The following is a 20105-nucleotide window of genomic DNA, read 5'->3' as shown; positions in this document are numbered from 1 at the left end:
ATGTTTATTCCTGCCTACTGCCCAATTTAGGACAGTGGCCTTGCCGTAATCTGCCAGGCTAAAGCACCTAGAGGGTCATGAAAATTCAAAGGCGTCTGAATTTCACCGCGCCTCTTGCTCACATCAAATCTTCATAAGAATTGACTTCACAGGACAAAGAAACTGTCAGATGAATGCTGATGCTGTATTAATGACAGGGTACATTGACCCACCCCGTGTGTCATCATTGCTGCCGAAGGAAACACAGAAGCAACCCATAATCACCTTTCCTGCATCTGTCCCACTAACACCTAATTTCAGTATGTATTTGTCTGCTGACTGATCACAGGATTTTTTTCATGGCACCTATTATCCTGCTATCTAAGTGCTTCCGAATCTCCCTATTCATTTAAGATTTTATATGATCCTTATAGTAGCGTCTGAACGGCTGGTAAATCGGGTCTGCAAAGCCAACGTCTCTGTGGACGTCCCATTCTTCCCTTCCCAAGAGGACAGATGACGTCTGGTGCTAAGTCAGTAGGACCTGATCTCCCAGGTCACCCCTGCAGTTCTGCAAAAACCTAACCGCGGTTTTCCCCTCCCAATTTGTGATGGGGAAATAGTATTTCATACAGACTTTGCCTGAAGTTCTTTCTCTTTGCTCCCTATTTCTCTTTATAGGAAGCTAGTTGAGAAACCCACGCAGTTTGACAGAACTGGGTGCTACTGAGCTATTGTGTAGTCCCTGGCTGCATTCGTGGGGCTCCACGACTTGCTGGCGTTTCACCCACCCACTCACCGCTGCCAGAGGTCCCGTGCCTTGCTGAGCCACCGCCAAGCACCCACGCAGCGAGCACAGCCCCTGCCAGGCAGCTCAGCTCTGAACCTGCCCGGAGGGGCCAGCGCCGGAGCTCAGGACATCCTTCTGCAGCCTTCTGCTGGGGAGCGGCTGGCCCAGGGCAACGGCCGCGGACCGTTTCAGATCGAGTGGGACCTCGATGCTAAAACCAGCTCCTTAGGGATATTTCAGCCCAAGCTACAATGAAAACAGTTTTTGCAGCAAAGTGTAACCAGACAGCTCTGCTCACCTTCGGGGCTTACCCCTTCTTTTAATGAGACCTACAGCACCTACGTAGGAACGACCCAGCAAACCTGCTCCTAGGTGGGGAGAGCTGGGCTGGAGACCACCACAAATCGGAGGTACTGATGCAAGAAAGCTAACTTAGCACAGCACCGGCATCGCTATTGCTGCTACGTGTCACGAAAGGGAGCACTTCATGCATAGTCTGCAGCAGGGGATATGTTAAAACAGGAGGGTGGGCCAGAGTTAGATCTTTGCCAAGGTTTATATATTGACCCGTGAGATGAAGATGAGGTCATCTTGGAGATAGCTGCAGCACGTCAACCGTGTTTCTGCGTGAGTTTGAATGGCTTAATTCACCTTGCAGTTGCACGGACCAACCCCAGCCGGGTGGGAGATGCGCGACAGTTTATCTCTCTCAGATGACAGACGTGGTTCATCAATGGGGAGACACCCCCCCCCCCCAGATTTGCACTGAATCCAAACAGTTTTATGTTAAGCAGAGACCCCGAAACTCCTGGGTAATTGCACTTACAGCTTGACAAAACTAAACAGCAGTCAACTGCCCGTGATAGTCAAGAAAGCAGAAACCAAGAAATGTTGGAAGTTTTGGGTACGTTGCAGCGGGAGCTCACCACTGACACCGATACCTGCTTGTGAAAAGCTGGCTGCTGACGTCGTCCCCATAAACATTGAAATATAGGCTGAACGTACACAGCTTCATCGGATGCTGTAATTCATTAAACAAATGTTGGGTTTAATAGAGCTGCGTATAAAGGCTGGTGCCATAGATGCGCTCAGCTGTGAAATATGCTGTGGAAGTCATTTGTTTGCAAGGGGTCTAGAAATCTGCTTCCTATTAACGTAAAATGGGTTTACTGGAGAAAAATCTCTGGGATCACATTTTTCCCTCAATTATCCCTTCTCAGTGGGATTCCTCGAGGTTTGCGCCGGGTAACTGAGATGTGTCTAAGCTGGGGGGTTTGGATCTGGGGTTTGTTTTGATCCATTAAGCTTGTATCTCACTGCGGTGATGTAATTCCCCCAGTCTGAGACACTTTATAAACATTAATGGGTCTGTTTTCGCGGTCCCGAGGGATGCGCAGCACTGGAAGGTCACCGGGACCCCTTCACCTGCACAGAAACGGCGATGGGGAATCATGTCACTGCAGCATCGTGGGGAAAATGAGAATATTCACCCAAATTTTTATCCCGTCCATCCTTAGCTCTGTTTAATCTTGTTTTAATAACTTATTAACTAAAGCACCAGCATTTCAGCTACAGCGCAGCAGTAACCCATCAGCAAGGTTTGCATTAAGATGCTGCCGTATACTCCGAATGAGGAAGAAAAGAGTTGGTGCTCAGTATTTTAAGAGCGAGAGGAGGGGTCAAATGCAGTTATAAATACACAAATAAAAATACGACCTTTGTAGAGGGGGGGGGGGAATCGTAGACATTAGCAACTATTGTAACTTGGATGGAAATGACTTAGCGGAGCTGAGCTACAACAGACTATTGAACTCGAGGCACACTGTGCTTTTTCTGGTGATTGCTGCTAAAGTTTGCTGGTCTCTTTGACCGTTTTTTTTCTCAGTGCGCTTTTCTTTGCAGATGACTGGCCACACAGATGCCTCCGGTGACATTTGGAAAGGGCCAAATTGCCACTGTTTGCGGTGCAGCGTGCCAGGGCTTAACAAAATAGAGGCGGAGATCAAAAATCCCATCTTTTTTTCCAATCACAGAAGGTCCATTTTAGAGGATGTTGCTGAAAGAAGCTGGTGATACTCGCAGCCCTTTCACCTGGGAATTGTTACTGCAAACAGAGATACATGGAGCAGATGAGAAAATAATGTAAATATTCAGACAGAAGGCAATTTTTTTTTTTTTTTTGGAGGAAGTGAGACACAAGCTGATAAAAAGCGATCAGCAGAATTTACATAAGCCTTCACCATCTCAGAGGTCATCATTCTGCAGGATGACACATTGAAACTCATTTTTATTAAATTCTGGCCGATTATTTAATTGGAAAAGATAGGATTTAATTGAATCAAGTCAAAGGGCCGTATTAGATTATGTTCAACCTTAACACAAAAGGCTTTTCCCATTTAGCTAAACTGGTTCCTTTGCGTATTGTACATATTAAACTATAAAAAGTGGCAATCTGAATAGCAAATTAAAGTGTTTGGAAGGCCTGAACGATGCCCATGTGCTACTCAGCCCTTTTTCAACTCCTAAACCTTCTCATATTCCCTTTACTGCATTCCTTAGGCTGCAAAGCGAGCGAACGGGATGGGTAGTAGTCTCAAATCTTCCTCCATCCACATTTATACCATCTACATGTTCTTGAGAAACAGCCTGGCTGGATGTGATGCTACCGCTAGAACACGTTGCCCAAAATTGAGGGGTTTTTTCATCTGAAAAGATGCTGAATGGACACTTGAGAGTTGTTGGCGTTGACTCGGGTTTCCTGTGTGTCCTTAGGAAATATTCCCGAGCTCTCAGTGCATCATCTGCGTGGCCAGGGACTCCCATCCCTTCGGGACACGGACTTGCTGCAGAGCTGTCAAGCTGCTGGTAAAAGCTGCAATTGGAAGCAAAAAAAAAAAAAAAAAAGCAAAGCAATTCTGGGAAATAATATGTTTCTAATTTTGGCTATTTAATTAGCTTTTAATTAAATTTTTTGTTAATTCAAAACTAACGGGAGAAAGGGAATAAGACCCAATTCATTTCCTAATGCTTCATTTCATCCCAATTTTGAGGATTTCAGCAAAGGCTTGGCCTTCCGAATGGGAATCACCTCGACCCAAAATAATCCTCAGGTATCGCACGTTGAAAGCACACCCTGGTGATATTTTTAATCCTTCCTCCTTTGAAGGCAGTTTTGCTGCCTGAGCAATGATCGGGACCTTTCTGTGGCTTCGTGGGTCGCCCCTATCTCAGAACCAGGGTCAGGGCGCAGGGAGATTTTGGGTCGAGAATATGTAGGGGTGTGCACATGCGGCACAGGCTGCGGGATGGGGTCAGCATCGCTGCAAAACCCGGGGCAGCAGCACTGCGGGGTACATCACACCTCTTTAATTGCACGTGGCCAGCAAACCCCCAGCCACCCTCACCTCGGAAATCCCTTTGCCGCCCCGCGCTCGCTTTCTGCCGGGCTCGAGCTCTGCCAGCTGACAGCTCAGGATTGCTGCGACGCTGCGCACTTTTTCCAGGCGGAAGCTCGGAGAAATCAAATCCTGCTTTGAAAGATTGAAATCAATTTTAAATGGACCCGGCTGTTCCCTAGCAAGGATGGGAGGAGGTATGGGGAAGGGGAGAAAATCTTTCAAGATATCTTCAGGGGAATCTCAAAAGGACTTAAAGTAATAAGGAAGATTTTTTTTTTTTAAAGCGAGGTTATTAATTTACGGATGAGTCCACAGCCAAGTTTAAGAAACATATTTTTTAAATAGCACATGCGCTAATGTAGAGATTCTCTTGCACCAGTAAATTAAAAAGATTCCAGAGCTGCCAGTACAGCAACTCACCTAGTCTATTATTAAGGTTAGATTGAGTAAGAACCATAATTTGGACTTTGCTTCAGCAACCGAACGTGTTCTTGGAAGGCTCAAATCAGTTTTAACCTGATTTTTTACGATAAAAATAATGTGCCTGCACTTTAAAGCCGAGTTCCTTTCTGCTGAAGCTTACGTTGTATTCAAGTGCAATGACTAAGTTTTGCATATCTGGTACTGCGATTGCACATTCAGGTTATCTGGTTACATACATAATTCTCTCATTTGCAAGCACAGTTTGCAGCAAATACTCATGTAAATTAGGCATGAAACCAGGCATTTATCTTGATTAGAATTCAGTTTCTATATATACTTAAAGAATTTTATCTTGTTCTGGGATGGCTGCATAGATGATGAAGAAAGAATTTAAAAAATTGCATTTATTCTCCTTGCGGGTTGTTTGTCCGCCCTTTGGGAATTCATTAAGGAAAAGAGCCCTTTCCATCCATATTCCAAGTGCCCTGGCCCAGTGCTAGCGCTTGGGTTGCAAACACTGCTGGAAACCCGCAGTCAAAAAATTACTTTCCCTTGAGAAAGCCGCTGTACCATTTATCTGAATACTAGATTTTCTTTGTTTTACAAAATCCTTTCATGGATTACAAGGTCTCAGTCCTTTTCGCTCTCACAGAGCTGGCGATACGCACGATCCAGACCAGGTCTGAGGTTTTGAGGGACCCAGGCCGATCGTAGTGTTGTTTGTCAGCAGACTGATGTGATGGATTTACCTGATTTCTGTTCCTGAACGCTGCCTGGGGACATTGCACGCCAAACCCCTCTGCTTCTGCAGAGCCACATCCCAGCGCTCCCCGGGGACCGTCACTGCGCGGGACAGCGACGCGCTTCTGCTTTATCTCAGGTCAAGCCTCTCCCAGAGTTATCTTTGCGGCTCTCAGAAGGGAAGAGCTTTTCTATCGGTTTTACTGCGGTTTGGCTAAGGTCTCTGCAATGCCAGCGGTGATGCAGAAGGGCATCCTGAAGTTCAAGGAACTGCCCCAAATTCTCAGCTTGGTCAGCCAAAAGCCTGACTTTAGGCAAATATTGGAGGGTTTTGCAAATCGTACAGACACGGGCAGGACTGTTTCTCCTTCTTTCCTTAAGGATTGTGATTTTCTCTGGATTTCCCTTGACAAGAGCCTTTCCTCGCCAGCCCTGGCTCCCTGCACCCACTCACGTTTCCGCAGGGCCCCGCAGGCTCCCACCCCACCGCCGTGGGGGCTCCCGCCCAGTTCCTAAACCCGTTTGCGAACTTTTCAAGGCGCGCGTGGCTCAGGTAAAACCACGCAGCGCTGCTGCCCACAGCTTTCGGAGGGTAGGGATGGTTCGAAGAGGTGCAGCCATGCAGGCCGCGGTTTCCAGAGCAGGACCGTTTCATTTTGGTGGGGATGAAGCTGCCTTGGTTGGGATCACAGCTCTGCAGGCTTGCTGCAGCCCAGGCCCTGGCAAGCACACAACTGGATCCCTCCGAGGCATTGATAAGGCACAGGGAAACATCAGCGCTCCCTCTAGCAGTCGCCAGCGATGATACCGAATAATTCTCGATTTTTCACCCTGGGTTCGTGCCACATCAACCGCCAGCGTAAGGACTCTCGCATTAACCATTGCTACAGCAGTGACAGCATACAGGTTGCTCTTCCCGCCCCCCCAAATCCTTCCAGGGGGATTTCTGGAGCCCATTTTACCTCCACCTGCTGCACGCAGCTTTCGGGTATGGCCACGCACCGGGGTGAACCTAAGCCCAGTGAGCAGAAAGGCACTTAATGAGTGGTAATTCCAAGCACACCGCGGCCAGCTGCGGGCACTGCAGCACTCACCGCACCCGCGCAGCGGCACCAAACTTCCCGGGGGATGGATGGGGGGATGGATGGATGGATGGGTGGGGGAATGGATGGGTGGGTGGTGGTCTCGCTAGAAACGCAGCGCTGCCGCGACCGCCGCAGGGTTCCCCCCCTTTGCTTGCCCGCCCCGCGCAGGAGGGACCCGCCTCCGCGGCAGACGCCGAGCACCGCGTAACGCCGCGTAACGCCGCGGATGCCCTCGGCCCAGCCGCGCTCGCCTCCGTCGCGGCCCTGCCCGGGCTGCCGGGGGGGGCAACAGGTAGGGGGCAACCCCTCCTCCCCGCACAGCCTGTTCCCCCTTGCACAGCCGCCCCTGTTTCCCCCCCTTGCACAAGCCCGCTCCCCTTTGCGCCCCCCTCACACACCCCCCCCCATTGCACACCCCCCCTTCCCTTCGCACGCCGCGTGCAGAGCCCCCCTCACACTCCCCCCCTCACACTCTCCCCCTCACACAGCCCCATTCCCCTGCGCCCCCCTCACACTCCCCCCCCTCACACACACCCCCCTCACACCCCCGCCCCTCACCCCCCCCACTCCCCCCCTCACACACCCCCCTCACACCCCCGCCCCTCACCCCCCACTCCCCCCCTCACACACCCCCCTCACACAGCCCGACTCCCCTGCGCCCCCCCCCCCGCCCAGCCCACTCCCCTCGCACCGCCCCTCGCACAACCCACTCCCACTCGCGCGTCTCCCCCTCAGGCAGCCCCTTCGCCCGCCACAGCTCCCTGCCTGTCCCCGTCCCCCGCCCCCCCCCCCCCCCCCCCCGCGGCGGCGCATGCCGCTCCCGCTCTCTCACCTCTCTCCTCCTCTTCCTCCCTCCCCCAGGCCAAAATCCTGCACATGATGGACGACAACAAGCAGCTGGCGCTGCGCATCGACGGGGCGCTGCAGGCGGCGGGCCAGGAGGTGACGGCGCTGCGCGCCGAGCTGGCCGCCACCGGCCGCCGCCTGGCCGAGCTGGGCAGCGACCCGGTCATGGAGCACGGCCCGCACAGCGCGCAAGGTGGGTGCTGCCGCCCGCGACCCCCCCCCCCCCCCGCCCCGGTGGTGGTGATGGGTGGGGGGGTGAAAGGAGGGAAGGGGGGGGGGGCATCTTCCGCGGGCGCTGCCGCCGCCTGGAAACCGCCGCCGTTCGTTGTTGTTTGTCATTGTTTGTTTAGTTGCGTTCTCCGGGGTGGTGCAAGGGGGGGGGGGGGGCCGGAGCGAAGCCGCTGAGGGGCCGGTGCGTCCCGTCGGGACCCGGCTCCACCCGCCGGTTGCGGATTCCCCCTTTGATTTTTAGCAGCCTGCTGCTACTTTCCATCTCTTTCGGCTCCAGCACCCCCAGCCCAAGGAGGGATTCACCCCTCCACACACACCCACCCCCCGCCATCCCCAGCACGTTGCTGAACTCGCCTGTTCCCTGCACGCCGGCTCTCCGCGGTACCCCGGCTCCCATAACCGGTTTCGTAATTCGGTAGGAAAGCAGCCATGTTACAGCCGCGATCCGGGCGCTCCGGCCCCGCCGCTCCCCCGCTGCCGGCGGCCCCGGGGGCTCGGTCTGGTCCGGTCCGGGGCGCGTCGCCGGGCGGGGGGGGGGGGCAGAGGGCAGACCCGGGGTGGGGGGGGGGAGCCGGCAGCAGGAGAGCTCGGTGCCGTGCGTGGCTGCGGGGAGCCGACCCCCTAAACGGCCGATACCCAAGGCATGCTTTTATTGAGTCTAGGGCGAAGGGTCTGCAGAGACCCTATGCGATGCATGCATCCCCCCTCCTCTGCTCTTAAACCCCCAAAAAGTTGTCAGCAGGCCTCGGAGCTGGAGCAGCAGAGGCCGAGGGTGGCAAACGGGGTGCAGGGGGAGTGGGAAGTGATTTATGCTCGTGGCTTTGCGTGAAGGTTAACTGACAGGGTCCGAATGGCTTCTGCAGCGCTCTTGATGGGGTCTGGCTCTCGCCTGGCTGAAATTCGCTGCTTTCTGCTAATCAAAGTGGTGCTGCCATCGCTGTTACTTTAGAAACATTTAAATACAAATATATATATATTTACCAAATAATTGCAGACTTGCATGACGGTTCACCCTGGAGCAGCCTTGGTGTCAGAGCAAAAATAGTGCAAGCCCTCCTCTTTCCTGATAACTGAGCTGAATTTACACCTGTGTGATAAAAATGTCAGTAGTGGTTATTTACTTGTTACTTATTTACTGTGAGTATCTCTTGGTATGGTGGTTAGGCAATATTTAACAGTCGTGTTTTGGTTAAGCTGTAGCTTTTTAAAGGTTGCGTAGCTCTTGGTGGGCATTGCTGCTCCCGGCAGGTTGCTGTTGCACCGCCGGTGTTTTGTTGTTCGTGGCGTTAACGCAAAGTGATTGAGAGGGATTAATTTGTGGATTTGTTCCATCCAGCCTGGTGTATTTTGCTGTTTTGGTAGTGGGGGTGTGGTGTGTGAATTCCACTTGTTAAACAAAGTTAATCCATCATCAGGTGGGTTTGCTGTGCGGCAGGAGCTGGACCCAGCAGAGCTTCCTGGTAGTTGTGGGTACGTGGGAGTGAAGTTACGTGTGCTGCTGTCAGGTATTTTCAGAACTGATATGTATAGGTGCCTGAGCCGGACCCTGCCGTATACTGCATCCAGGCTACTGAGGCACTTTTGTTTATAAAAATCTGCTGAAAGGGCAGAAGGAGGCTGCCTTCATCCTCCCCCACCGGAGCGGGGGGATCGGGAATGCAGCTGGTGACACGCCATAGAGGGCATCAGCGTGAATGTGGAAATGCAGCCTTCCAGCTAGAAAAGCAGGTACGCTCCTTTGGCGGCTCATGCCCACACCTATTTCTGTGGGTATGCTGCGGTTTGTTTCTTCTCCAGCAGACTTTCGGAGAGACGTACGTGGTTGTGCAGAGGGGCAGTGCCTTTGTTCCCACAGCGCGCCCTGGCAAGGGAGGGATGTGTGTGTGGTTCTCCAAGGGTCGGGGTTTCTTTTTTGTTTTCCTCGGAGGTTTTCTAATCTGTTGTGTGATGGAAAAACTCCTCTTTGGTTTCCTTTACTGTCAGCATGCTGGAAAACAATTGGTACTCTATAACAGCGCCGAAGAAATGCGCTCTGTTCCCCAAAATGTGTGTGTTTCTGCTTAATAACTATAATTACACATGCTTTGGAGTGAAAATTGAAATGCCCGGGGCTTGTGGGGTTCCTGCAGCCGGTGGCCAGGAGTGGCCCCATCTTCATCTGGGTGCGAGAATGGTACCTCCAACAGCTGCTGAAGCTGCTGGAGGGGTCACTCCACCTTGCTGCTCCTCAAGCTGGCAAATTTGGCTCAGTGCGCTGGTGTCTAGGAGCGAGGACGCTTCCCTAACGAGGTGTGACTCCGTGGCCTTGTAGCTGTAGCTGTGGTTTTTATCTTCCCTACGAGTTTTAAGAGGCTGTTATTTAAAATGTGATACATCCAGCCATTTACCACTGCTGTTGTAACAGAAGCCAATCAGTTAAGTGTAAAATTGCATCTGAAGAGCATTGCGTTCGTCGTGCTTATTGAGGAGAAGGGGGAGAGTAATCGGTCTCAGCAAACCCCACTGATTAGATTCACTCTGTTTTGGGTTTCCTCCCTAAGTTTGGTACTATTGTTTATATACTGCCATAAATGCTCCCCTACATCCCTGTGTGTGTACGGGCAGGCCCAAGGTATCTGTAGCGAGCCTTATGCTTTTCCTCAAGGGTTTTGAGACGATGTTCGGAAGGATGGGCGGAAAACAAGTATCTCTGAATAGTTCTGCTGTCGTGTGTCTGATAAGCGGGAGGGTTGCCAAGCTGTTTGATTTGTGCAAATACGTTAAAGGAAGGCAGGAGGCTGGTAAACGGGGTGGGCAGCTGCTTACCTGCAAATGTGGGGTGTGCCGGTGGTGCTCAGGTGGCTGATGGGTGTGCGGCGGGGATCTGCTTTGGTCCATCCGAGAAGCATGTGGTGGAATCATCAGGTCCCTCTGCTCATCGTGGGAAGGAGCTCGGTGATGTCATCGCTGCAGGCGGGTGCTCCAGGTCAGTCCCACGTCACGTGAAAGGAGGTAAATGTGTGCCTCCGTGCCGTGCTCGGTTGGTAATTAATACCGAGTTTGTGAAATGTGTTATTCGTCTAATTATGGTGCAGCTTGAGACAGCTCGAGGTAATAACTCTGCCCCTTTCGTGCACACTGAGACTCTTCTCTGCTATAACGTGCTATTTTTGCAGCGGAGAGCTACGCTTCGAGGGCCTGTTTTACGTAATTTAAAACAAAACTGGAAGAATTCAGCAAAGAGGGAGAGCAGGAGCGGATGGTGGGTGTGCGTAGGTAGGTAGGAATGAAATTTGTGTGTTGTTACGGTCCTTAACGTGAGCATTAATCACTTGAACTTTTCAGTCCTGATAGTCTTTTTTTTTTTTTAAATGGCAAGTTTGCTGGTGAAAATATTTTGGCTGCAGCCTCCGTCTAAACCTGGATGCAGACCAGGGTGGAAATCAATACTGCATGTCCCCAGCGCTTAGCGCAGCAATTACAGGCAGCTCTCGGGAACATCACTGGAGCCGTGTGTCAGCACCCTCGTGTTTGAATTGTCATTTGAATTAGTATTGGTTGAATTAATTGCGAGCAAAAGGCGTGCCTGTGCCCTGTGGTCCGGGAAAGGAGGATGGGGAGGATGAGGAGGATGCAGGTGGGCAGGCAGAGCATCGCAGCGAGTGCCGTTGCAGCGTTGTGGTCAGCTTTCCGTGCTGGGTGCACCTCTGGGCTTTTGGCTTAGGGTCTTTGCTAAATCTACACATGAATTTTCAGTAGTTTGAGTAAAAACAAGATCTGTGGGGAGATCCAAAGTTTGGGTGCAAGGACTTGCTGTGCTGAAACAGGCGGTTGGTCCGTTTAGCCTCACAGTTTTGCTTTAGTCTCCTCCCAGCATGAAATGGAAAATGCCTTAATTAATGTTGGTAAAGTGCTTGAAGATGTAAAGCACAATCAATAGCTAAGTGTTATTAATGATACCTCGCTCAGCATTTGGCTTATCTCGCTTCCGGTTTCAGAGGGTCGGTGGCACAGGGTGGTCACTGTGTCCCAGCTCGCGTCGCGTGGAGCTGGGGTGCGATGGTGAGGATGGCGGTGTTTGCGTGGGTGCTGCCAAAATTCAGCTGGGAAGGGAGCAGGAGCTGCACCCTGCTCCTGGAATAAAAGATTTCTCCTCCTTGCGTAGTGATCTCGGGCACATGCAGCATCAGAAAATTTCAGTTGTGTCTTGGTAGTTGGTGATGCCAGAGGGCCAGGAGGACCTTTATGCTCGTGACAGCCTAAAATAGAGTTTTCTCTTTCTCTCTTTGATCTCTGTACGCTTTCATAGCTACAACGCAAAGACTTTGACTTGCCCAGGAGGCAATCAGTTACCTCCGTGCTCTGTGCTGTTGCTATTTTGTGAGTAATCATCTCAGGCTGTTGAAAATGTACCATTTTCATCTTTTCAGAAGTCTTCCCTGCTATTTGTTCTTCCAGAACTTGAGAGCTGATATTGTAAAGAAACCTGAGGAATTTGGATACCTCAGTCCAGTCGTGTCGGGAGCATTTTTGCATCACTCTTATCGCAAGATCAAGGTCTTGCTGTGCTATTACTCTTTCTAATAATTTCCTACTTTATTTACCTCTGTCCTGCATAGCTCATGGAGTGAGGGAGCAATTAGTTTCATGCTCTGAAACAATTGTATGCGCTGGGAAATAAATTTGTGCAATGTTCATATGGTGTTTACAGACACGAGGAACTGGCTGCAGACAGCACTTCAGGTCCCCATTACATCTCATTCTTTGAAGATGTTAATTTAAAATATCCTTTGTGGAGTTTTCCTATTCAAAAGCCTGATCTGGCATGGTTAGCATAATGTTTAGATTATCATTCCTTTAAGGCTGTCCAGGGGAGTTTTAGTGAAGCTCCTGAGAATGAGTAAGCTCAAGTAAACTCTGAAGTTGAAGGAAGACTTAATCCAGGGTTTCTGACTCCCCCGTTTGCAGCATGACCATGAAGACGTTTAGTGTTAGACTTGCAGACAGGGAGAGGGAGGTAGGAACTGGCCCTGGCCTTAAACTTGGGGAAGATTAAGGATGATTTTGCCTGTTGGATTCAGGTGTTCTCCCAAATAATCACTGGTGGGGCTGGGCAGCCTTTCCTGCTGTTACTTATTCTTTGTTACTCCAGATACATTAGTAAACTCAGTGTTCTCTTGCACCAGGGCCAGGTGATGCAGGAAAAAAATCTGCATCCTTGGTATGAAACTCTCTGGGATGCCGAAAGAGGCTTTGCAGCTGGGGAGGCTCATTGCCCAGCCGTTGGGGGCAAGTGACTTTGCTTGAGTGGTCCCTGCTCCTCTCCTTCTACCAAACAGGGCTGAAGTACATCACTATAAATTAGGCGCTGAACTTCAGCGCTAGCACGATATATAGCAAAGCTTCAGTCTCCAGCTTATTAAAATTCAATTCTCATAATTTCTTGTTGACAGCAAAGCGTGAGTTAAGAGCTCTTGGTACTGACGCAGCAGCTTGCAGGACCGGTGTGCTCGTAACTCGGCATGCGGAGCCAGGCTGCGGTGATGTCTGCGTGCGAAACCCCGGGGAATGGGTCGTCCAGATTCCTCATTTTTCAGGATACGTCCTCGCCCATGGGATGCTGAAGGCTCAGGGAGATGCTCCTCGCTGCCTTGCAATCTATTCCTGCTTTTTCTTGCGGTATAATTTTGCTAGAGTCTTTATGGCTGATGCTTTCAGGTATTGGGATGGATTTTGTGGAAGCAACAGGTCTGGAGACCTCAGGCTAAACAAACGCATATCTCTGTGTTTGGAGATGTGTACTGTGTTAGCAGGCGGTGGAATGGGTTTAGCTTTTTTTAGGACAAAGCAGCAGCAAGTCTGAGCTGTGTGACCAGAACGCAGATGTTGAATATCCGCTTTTGAAAGCGTTGGCTGAAGTTCTTTTTGTAGTCCGTTTGTTTGCAGGAGCTGCAGAGGGGAGGAAAAGCTCTTCCCAAGATTTTCCTCGTGCGCCCTTGGCCAAGGGGGGGTAATTGGAGGCTTGGGGGTGTGAGGGTTTGGGGGTGCCTCCCCCAGGGCGAGGGGCTGAGGTTGAGCGATGGTGACAGGCTGTGAACCAAGGGGACCTAAGATAACAGAGGCTTTGTTAGGAGGACAATGCGTCGCCGGGTAAGAACAACTTTGCAGATGTATTGATTATGATTGAGTGTGACAGTGGCCGGAGATGGCGGCTCCCAGGGACATCCTGATACCCCAGTGCCCCTCAGCCTGGCTCTGGCTCCACAGCTTCAGTAATCTGATAAATTGCTTATTTCTCTAATCTCGTTAGTCCTCTCCTTCCCCAGATCTCTGCGAGGAGCCGGTGGGATGAGGACAGAGCTGGCCGTGTGCGATGCAGGCTGGCTGCTGCCAGCTGGACTCAGTGTGGGTGGCTTTTGGGGCAGGTTTCTGGTTTTTGGTTGTGCCTGATGAAATGATGCGTCTGTGTCTGAAAATTGCTGAATTACAAAGACCTCTGCTTTTGAGTGCAGAAGATGAGCTGATGAGACGTTTTTGCGTGGAGCACCTGATGAGAAATGGGCTTCTGTCATTAGGATTTCTGACACCTGCGTGGTGCAAGAGCTGCAGCAGGCAGGGCTGCGTTTGCCCTGAAAAATGGAAAAAGCTTTTGAGTTTTGCTTTTCAGATGTGTGGTCAGCTGCAGATTTTAAGTATATGCAGCCCCATGGCTAGAGTTTGCTTTTAGATCACTTGGACGATGGGAAAGGAGCAAAGATGCCTGCGGAAAGATGAAGGGGAGCATGGCTCTCCTTTGGGCACCCAGGAGACTCCGTGCCTGGGAGAGGATCAACCTCTTCGTTGAAGAAGGAAAAGGGACTGAGTGATGCTCTGCTGCAGCGTGGTCCAGGTCTTGGAGAATTGCCTGTGTCTCTTGTTGCTTCTGCAAACCATTTTTGGAAGTAGTGTCTCTTCTGAGGGCATCTGTAAATCCATTTCTCGCCCTTCTCAGTCCTTACAGAGTTGTTCTGCCTCGCATCTTTTCATGCCACTTCTCCCTCTAAATTAAAATTTCACAGGCTTTACAGGCTGCATCTGGGAGCTGAACCTTCGGGGTTATCTGACGGGGAGCTGGCGTGTCACAGCCTTTGCTGCTGCCGTCCCCGGGGACACGCTTCTCTCCTGTGTGATCTCTGCTTTATTGTCCTGCTTTGCTGGGTGCCATCCAGAGGAGAATCCCAAACCTCCCCGTCACCTCCTCTCTCGTGAGAGCGTGCATCCTCCCTCAGCGGGGAGTTAAATCGCCTTTCTGCAGAAAATAGCATGCATTGGGGGGAGAAAATAGTATTTGATGTGAATACATATGATATGTGGGATGTAAAGAAAGCAGGTGAGCACAATGCCATGCTGATGCCTATCTTCAGGTTTTTCTGTGACTCGTTTTTGCCACAGCAATCAAACCTGGAGAGCTGACATTGCTGTGGAGTAGTAGTTTTTTGCAGAGAAGATGAAGCAGAGCTCGTGCCTCTGCTCCAGCAGATTGAGGCCACTGACAATGTTTGGCGTTGGTAACTGAGAGCCCCTCTGAGATTTAAGCCTCTATTTTCATTTGCCTTTTCTTATAAAACGTGGGATTTGCAGCAGTGGACGTGTCTTTCTGATGGTAGCAACCTGCACTAGCCAGTACGTTAACTTGCCTACCCGATCCCTTGGCCACCTTACAAGAGTGTTTGCGTGCCATTTAAGCTCCGAGATGATGATAGACGAGACGAGGGTTGGCAACGCACCCGCACGCTTCTGCTCCAGCCTGTTATTTTTAAGCAAACTGTCTGTCATCCTCCCCTGGAATTTAACTGGGAAAAATAGTGTGGGGTTCCCATTGGCCTGTGCCAATGGGCTGAATGGGAAGCCCAGCACCGCGTCTGTGCACTATTCATCCGGCAGGATAATCCCCCTAACCAACAGCTTCCCTTGCTCCCTTTTAATAGCAGAATATCCTAAAATGCTTAGTTTGGGGCTGTGTTCTTGTTTAGGTGCGCACAAGAGCACTGCGCAGCTTTTAGGGATGCGTTAAAAGGTCTTTGTAGGATTCTGCTTTTGGTACTTGGGCTGGTTTGAGCAGTCTCTGCCCTGCCATCACAAAGTGTTTTCTTTCTCCAGAGTGTTTCCGATTGCTCTAAGATGCTGTGGGCGCACGAGCACGGGAAGTGTTTCCCTGTTTTCCAGGGAGATGTGCTGTGTTAGGGGTGGAAAGCAAAGCGAATTGATTTGAGGAACTTACCTTTGATGTCTAGATTTAGATGGTCTAGACATCGAAGTTGCAGGAGGGGGGGAAAAGAACATTTTTAGAAGAAACCTAAAGGACTGCTGTAAAGGTTTTAATGGATATACCGAGATTTTTCAGTAGGAAAATCTCCAAATGCAGCTGCATTTTGAATAGCAGTTGCCCTCTGATGCGAAAGCCAGGAGGGCGCAGCGGTTTTTTGGCACGGCCGTCACAGCCTGCTGCGTGGGCTCGGGGCAGAGCGGTGCTGCTGGAGGACCCCTCGGGGGATCCGTTTTCAGCTCGGAGCTGTGCGCATCTGGGGCGCTTCTCTGGGGCGACTCCTCACTGAGGGTGCAAGGAAGAGCAGAACCCAGCTCGAAGTTACTCGTTGGGCATTTGATGCTGCCTTGGAGCTGAACAATGTCGTTTTGTGGTTTCGCAGCACATTCAGAAAGCAGATTCCTTGTCCTGTGATGGCAAAATATTCTCTGTGTGTTCGGTAATGTTTTTTCTAGCCTTAGATGCACCTGATTATTTGCTTTTACACTTATCAATTATTGCATTATCTGCTCGGGCAAAACCTGTGGTCTTATCCACCTGCAGATCCTTAACGTTAATTCCTTGAACTTTGATATGCCTCACGATGTATCTGGAGTTGTTAAATGGCTTTGCCCAAATTTGTCTTTTTTTTCTTTTTTTTTTTCTTTCCTGTCAAAGTGATGGCTCAGGCAGGAGAGGGGGAACCATTTCAGGTGGAGCCGCGGCATGTTCCCCGCCACATTTGCATCATGTAATTGAATCTGCAAAGATTGTTGTTGTTGTCATCTGTGGGAATGGAGCTTGTTTTAAAGCCGTGCACGGTTTTATTCACATGAGCTTCAGTTTCTCCATTTGTGGGCTTCAGTTTCTCCGTTTGTGGGGGAGAGAGGTCCAAACCTGATGGTTTGGGGTGAGAGGGCTGATTAAAGGAATTATTGAATATCCATGAAAAGTAGCAGGAGTTGGTGGGGCTGAAGCTGTGCAGCTCCTGGGGAAAAGCCATCAAAATAAAAAGCTTATAGTGACCTGGACCTGAGAAACCGCAGCAGGGTCACCTATTTAGCGAAAAGGCTGTGTTTAATGCCGAGAGGGCATATTTTGGAGTACCGTGTTGTAGTATAAGCAAAAATTCTGCAGGTTTTATGAATTATGAGGTGCATGGGCAGTTGCTGGGTGTTGGCTTTGGAGTGGATTCCTGTAAAGCCCTGGAGTCCTGATGCTTCTGTACACGGATGCTTTTGGTCGGTTGCTGGAGCTGCTGGGAGAGGCGATGGTGGGGATGAGCCTGGGAATGGAGGGGAGCTGAGCAGCTCTCCACCGACCGATCCTGAGCATCTCCTCCTGGGGATGTGCCCTGCTTGGTGCCCAGCGCTGTCTGCCCCAGTTTAGGAGCTGCTAAATGAGCGGTCCTCAAAGGGAGAGAAAGGGGTTACTGGGACATGCTGGAACAGGGGTTACGAGCTGCCACCCTGCCCTCCTTGTCTGTCTTCTCATGCCCGTGGCTTTGGTCCAGCTCTGGGACTTGCGCTCCCAGAAGTTGTTTGCAAGCTGCTAAAGTTTTGCTGGAATTGGGGAAAGGTCCGCAGCAGCCGTTGCGCCCCGGGGCAAGGTGTGCGGCCCCTGGGCAGGTCACCGGCAGCTGCCGAGGCTGCTCTGAGTGCAGGGCTGAGTACAATTTATTGTGGCTTTCAGGCAGAGCAAAGCTTCAGAAAGCACTTTGCATTTTCACCACCTTTGCAGAGAGCCTTTTTATGTGCCGTTCCTCCTTGGACATGCATCATTTCCAGGGTATTTTGGTAAATGATCTAATTTAACACATCTTCTACGCCCTGCTTATCACTGTGGTTTCTGAGTGCATTCGTTAGGGACCAGTTTGATTTTGGGAGTAATTCCTCTGATGGGTGCATTTGCTCTGCAGTGGCAGAACGTCTTTGATTCAGCGTTACACGTATGGCAAGATTAATGGAAAGCACTTTACTAAATAGGTTTGAATACCTTGTAGGTTCCTTAAAGATTCTTTTCTTTTTCATTTAAATGGAACCGTATTATCTTGGGCTGAGGTTTATTTGATGCTGTTGCGGTTTGTGGACTGTAGTGCTCCCTGCGCTGCTGGGGTTGGACTGCTGCGCACCAGAGCGCCTGTAGCTCCTGGAAATAGCCCGATGCTAGATCTGGATATATGGTTGTGATTATTTTATATTTGTTTTACTTTGGGGTATGTGTGGGGGGGAAGCATGCATAAAAAAAGCCATGAGAGCTCTGCCTGTTAATTAGTCCAACAATAACGTGGTAATGACCACCCTGCAGGATTAAAAACCCATATGCAGATAACGCATTAACTCCGCTTGTTGGCAGCATTAAATGATCCAGATAATATCAAACGAGCAGAGCTGGCTGGTGTGCCGGTGACAGCCTGTTGATACCGTGATGTCAGCACGCACACCTCTGACCTCATCGCAAAGTTCAGTCAAACCTGGCTTTGTGCGGCCACGTTTTCCAGTGGATGTGAATATTGCACAGGGAGAAATCCAGTAAATCCTCGCTGGGGAGAGACGCGTCGTGGATGGCTGTGGGAGCGGTATTTGGGTGTAGGTTTGCAGGGCTGCAGCCTATTTCAGAGCCTCTGTTAATGTGCTCGTGTAGCTGGTTCTTGGACACGTGGGATTTGGTGCTGTTGCTAAGGTTCGTTTTCCTTAATTTCAAAGGGTCGTTTCCACCCCTTGGTACCATCCTTACCCCAGGAGATGGTTACCGGCTCTGTGAGAACCTGAGTGACCCGATCCAGTTCTTTGCCGCAGCGCGAGCCAAGCCCGTGGGGCCGCGGGGTCTGGCAAGGTATTTTGGCACCTGTGGAGTTGCGGGGACCTGTCCCTGGGTCAGGACGTGCATTAGGGGCTTTGGCTGTTGGGGTGGTAGATACCTGCTGCTGGAACTCATGCTCAGTGTCATCTCGGGCTGGGTGCTGGAAGTCACCCAGATACCTTCAAAACTGCCAGTGTGGGATCCTCCAGCATATTCCCAGCTGGGAGCAGCTGAGCTTTTGCGCTCTCTTGGAGAAGGAAAATTATCTGAGTCTTCAGGACTTGCTGTGATTTATGCCAGTTCCTTTTAGTTGCAGCTGTACATAAAGACCCCAAATTGGGGGATGTTTTGCTTAACTGCAGTTTTTGTGAGGTAGCTCTCATTTGCGAATTCATTTTTGGTCGTTACTGCCGATGCAAGTAGAAGCTTATTTTGCAGCAATGTTTTGCATCTTTCCCGGGCTTGAATCGGCAAATGAGTGTTGATATCTTTGAGAATCTGATGAGGAGAGGGGAAGTGGAAAAATGGGAGTGATGCGCTGAAGATAATTTTGTTCATGCCTTTTTTTTTTTTTTTTTTTTTTGTATCAGTGGTCAAAGACACTTATCAAACCAAGTACCTTGAGCGAGGAGGGTGAGTTGGGTATTGCTGGCTCCAAGCGGATGGCGTGAATGGACGTAGCGCTGGAAATAACCCGTAGGAAATTATTAAACATGCTCTGGTTCCGCTGGGGTGTGTTTTCAGCATATCTTGAATTTCTTTAAGTGTGTGTACGCAGTTCAGAGGGTAATACCGTTAATTAGACCAACAAGAAAGACTAATAAAAAAGTATAACCCTCTACAGTATACTAGGTTTATCCCTGATTAGCAGAACTGGTCTGATCTCCTCATAAATGTGTACACGTGTCACTAGGAGAGCAATATTAAGTTGGCTGTTAACATCACCAGAAAGTTTTCATCATTTGTTCTGTTGAAAATGAGTAAAAAACAGTAAGGAAAATAAATCAGCACAGAACTTGGAATGAATATAGGATAAAAGCACAAAGATTTTTCCTTTAATCCAGTCTAGTAGGGAACAAGGATGGGGAGAGGAGGCATAGGGTACCACAGATGCTACGGCTGAGACTCAAACTAAATCAAGGAGGATCTCACCTGCCCGCCACGCATCCCCTCGCCCCGGGGTTTTTGCAGACACCCTGCTGAACCAGACCAGAGCCCTTTTCAATGTGTACGCAGTGCCGAAAAGTCCATTTCTGCCTCCACGCGCGTGAGCACGGCTCCCATCCACGTCAGGGGACTTGGGGGAGCCTGTCCAGAGCAGAACAGAGCCCGTAGATCGTAGTACAAGCGCTACGCCGTATTTTATCAGCGCATTCATGCTCGAGCTGGGTAAATATTGTCCTGGGCAATATAAAGCCAATTTTTTCTGAATTTTGGCCAAAACTTTGCCGGGTAAAGCAGCAGACGGTGTGCGAGCTCATGTGCTGCTGCAGGCATCTCCATTTCGTATTGACAGAGGAGAGGCGTGCAGGAGAGTCGTGTTATTC

At 50.3% G+C, this 20105-nt stretch overlaps 1 protein-coding gene across 6 annotated transcripts in view; it reads left to right on the top strand.

Moving 5' to 3' along the window:
• The window catches only part of KAZN (kazrin, periplakin interacting protein), a 226066-nt gene that overhangs the window by 128393 nt on the left and 77568 nt on the right, over window positions 1-20105 (top strand). For 4 of the 6 annotated variants that reach the window (XM_054849756.1, XM_054849758.1, XM_054849754.1 and 1 more), the window contains one exon: window positions 7278-7455. The exons of 1 other annotated variant lie outside the window; for it this stretch is intronic. In XM_054849756.1, coding sequence (XP_054705731.1) covers window positions 7278-7455 — 178 coding nt within the window. Of the gene's footprint in view, window positions 1-7277; window positions 7456-9203; window positions 9222-20105 lie in introns of those variants that run through there. One more of the 6 variants, XM_054849760.1, reaches the window with a different exon arrangement.

The sequence above is a fragment of the Grus americana genome, chromosome 21 (assembly GCF_028858705.1).
Source record: "Grus americana isolate bGruAme1 chromosome 21, bGruAme1.mat, whole genome shotgun sequence".
Taxonomy (NCBI): Eukaryota; Metazoa; Chordata; class Aves; order Gruiformes; family Gruidae; genus Grus; species Grus americana.
Note: the sequence above shows the minus strand (reverse complement) of the source record. Positions and strands in the feature narration are given on the sequence as shown.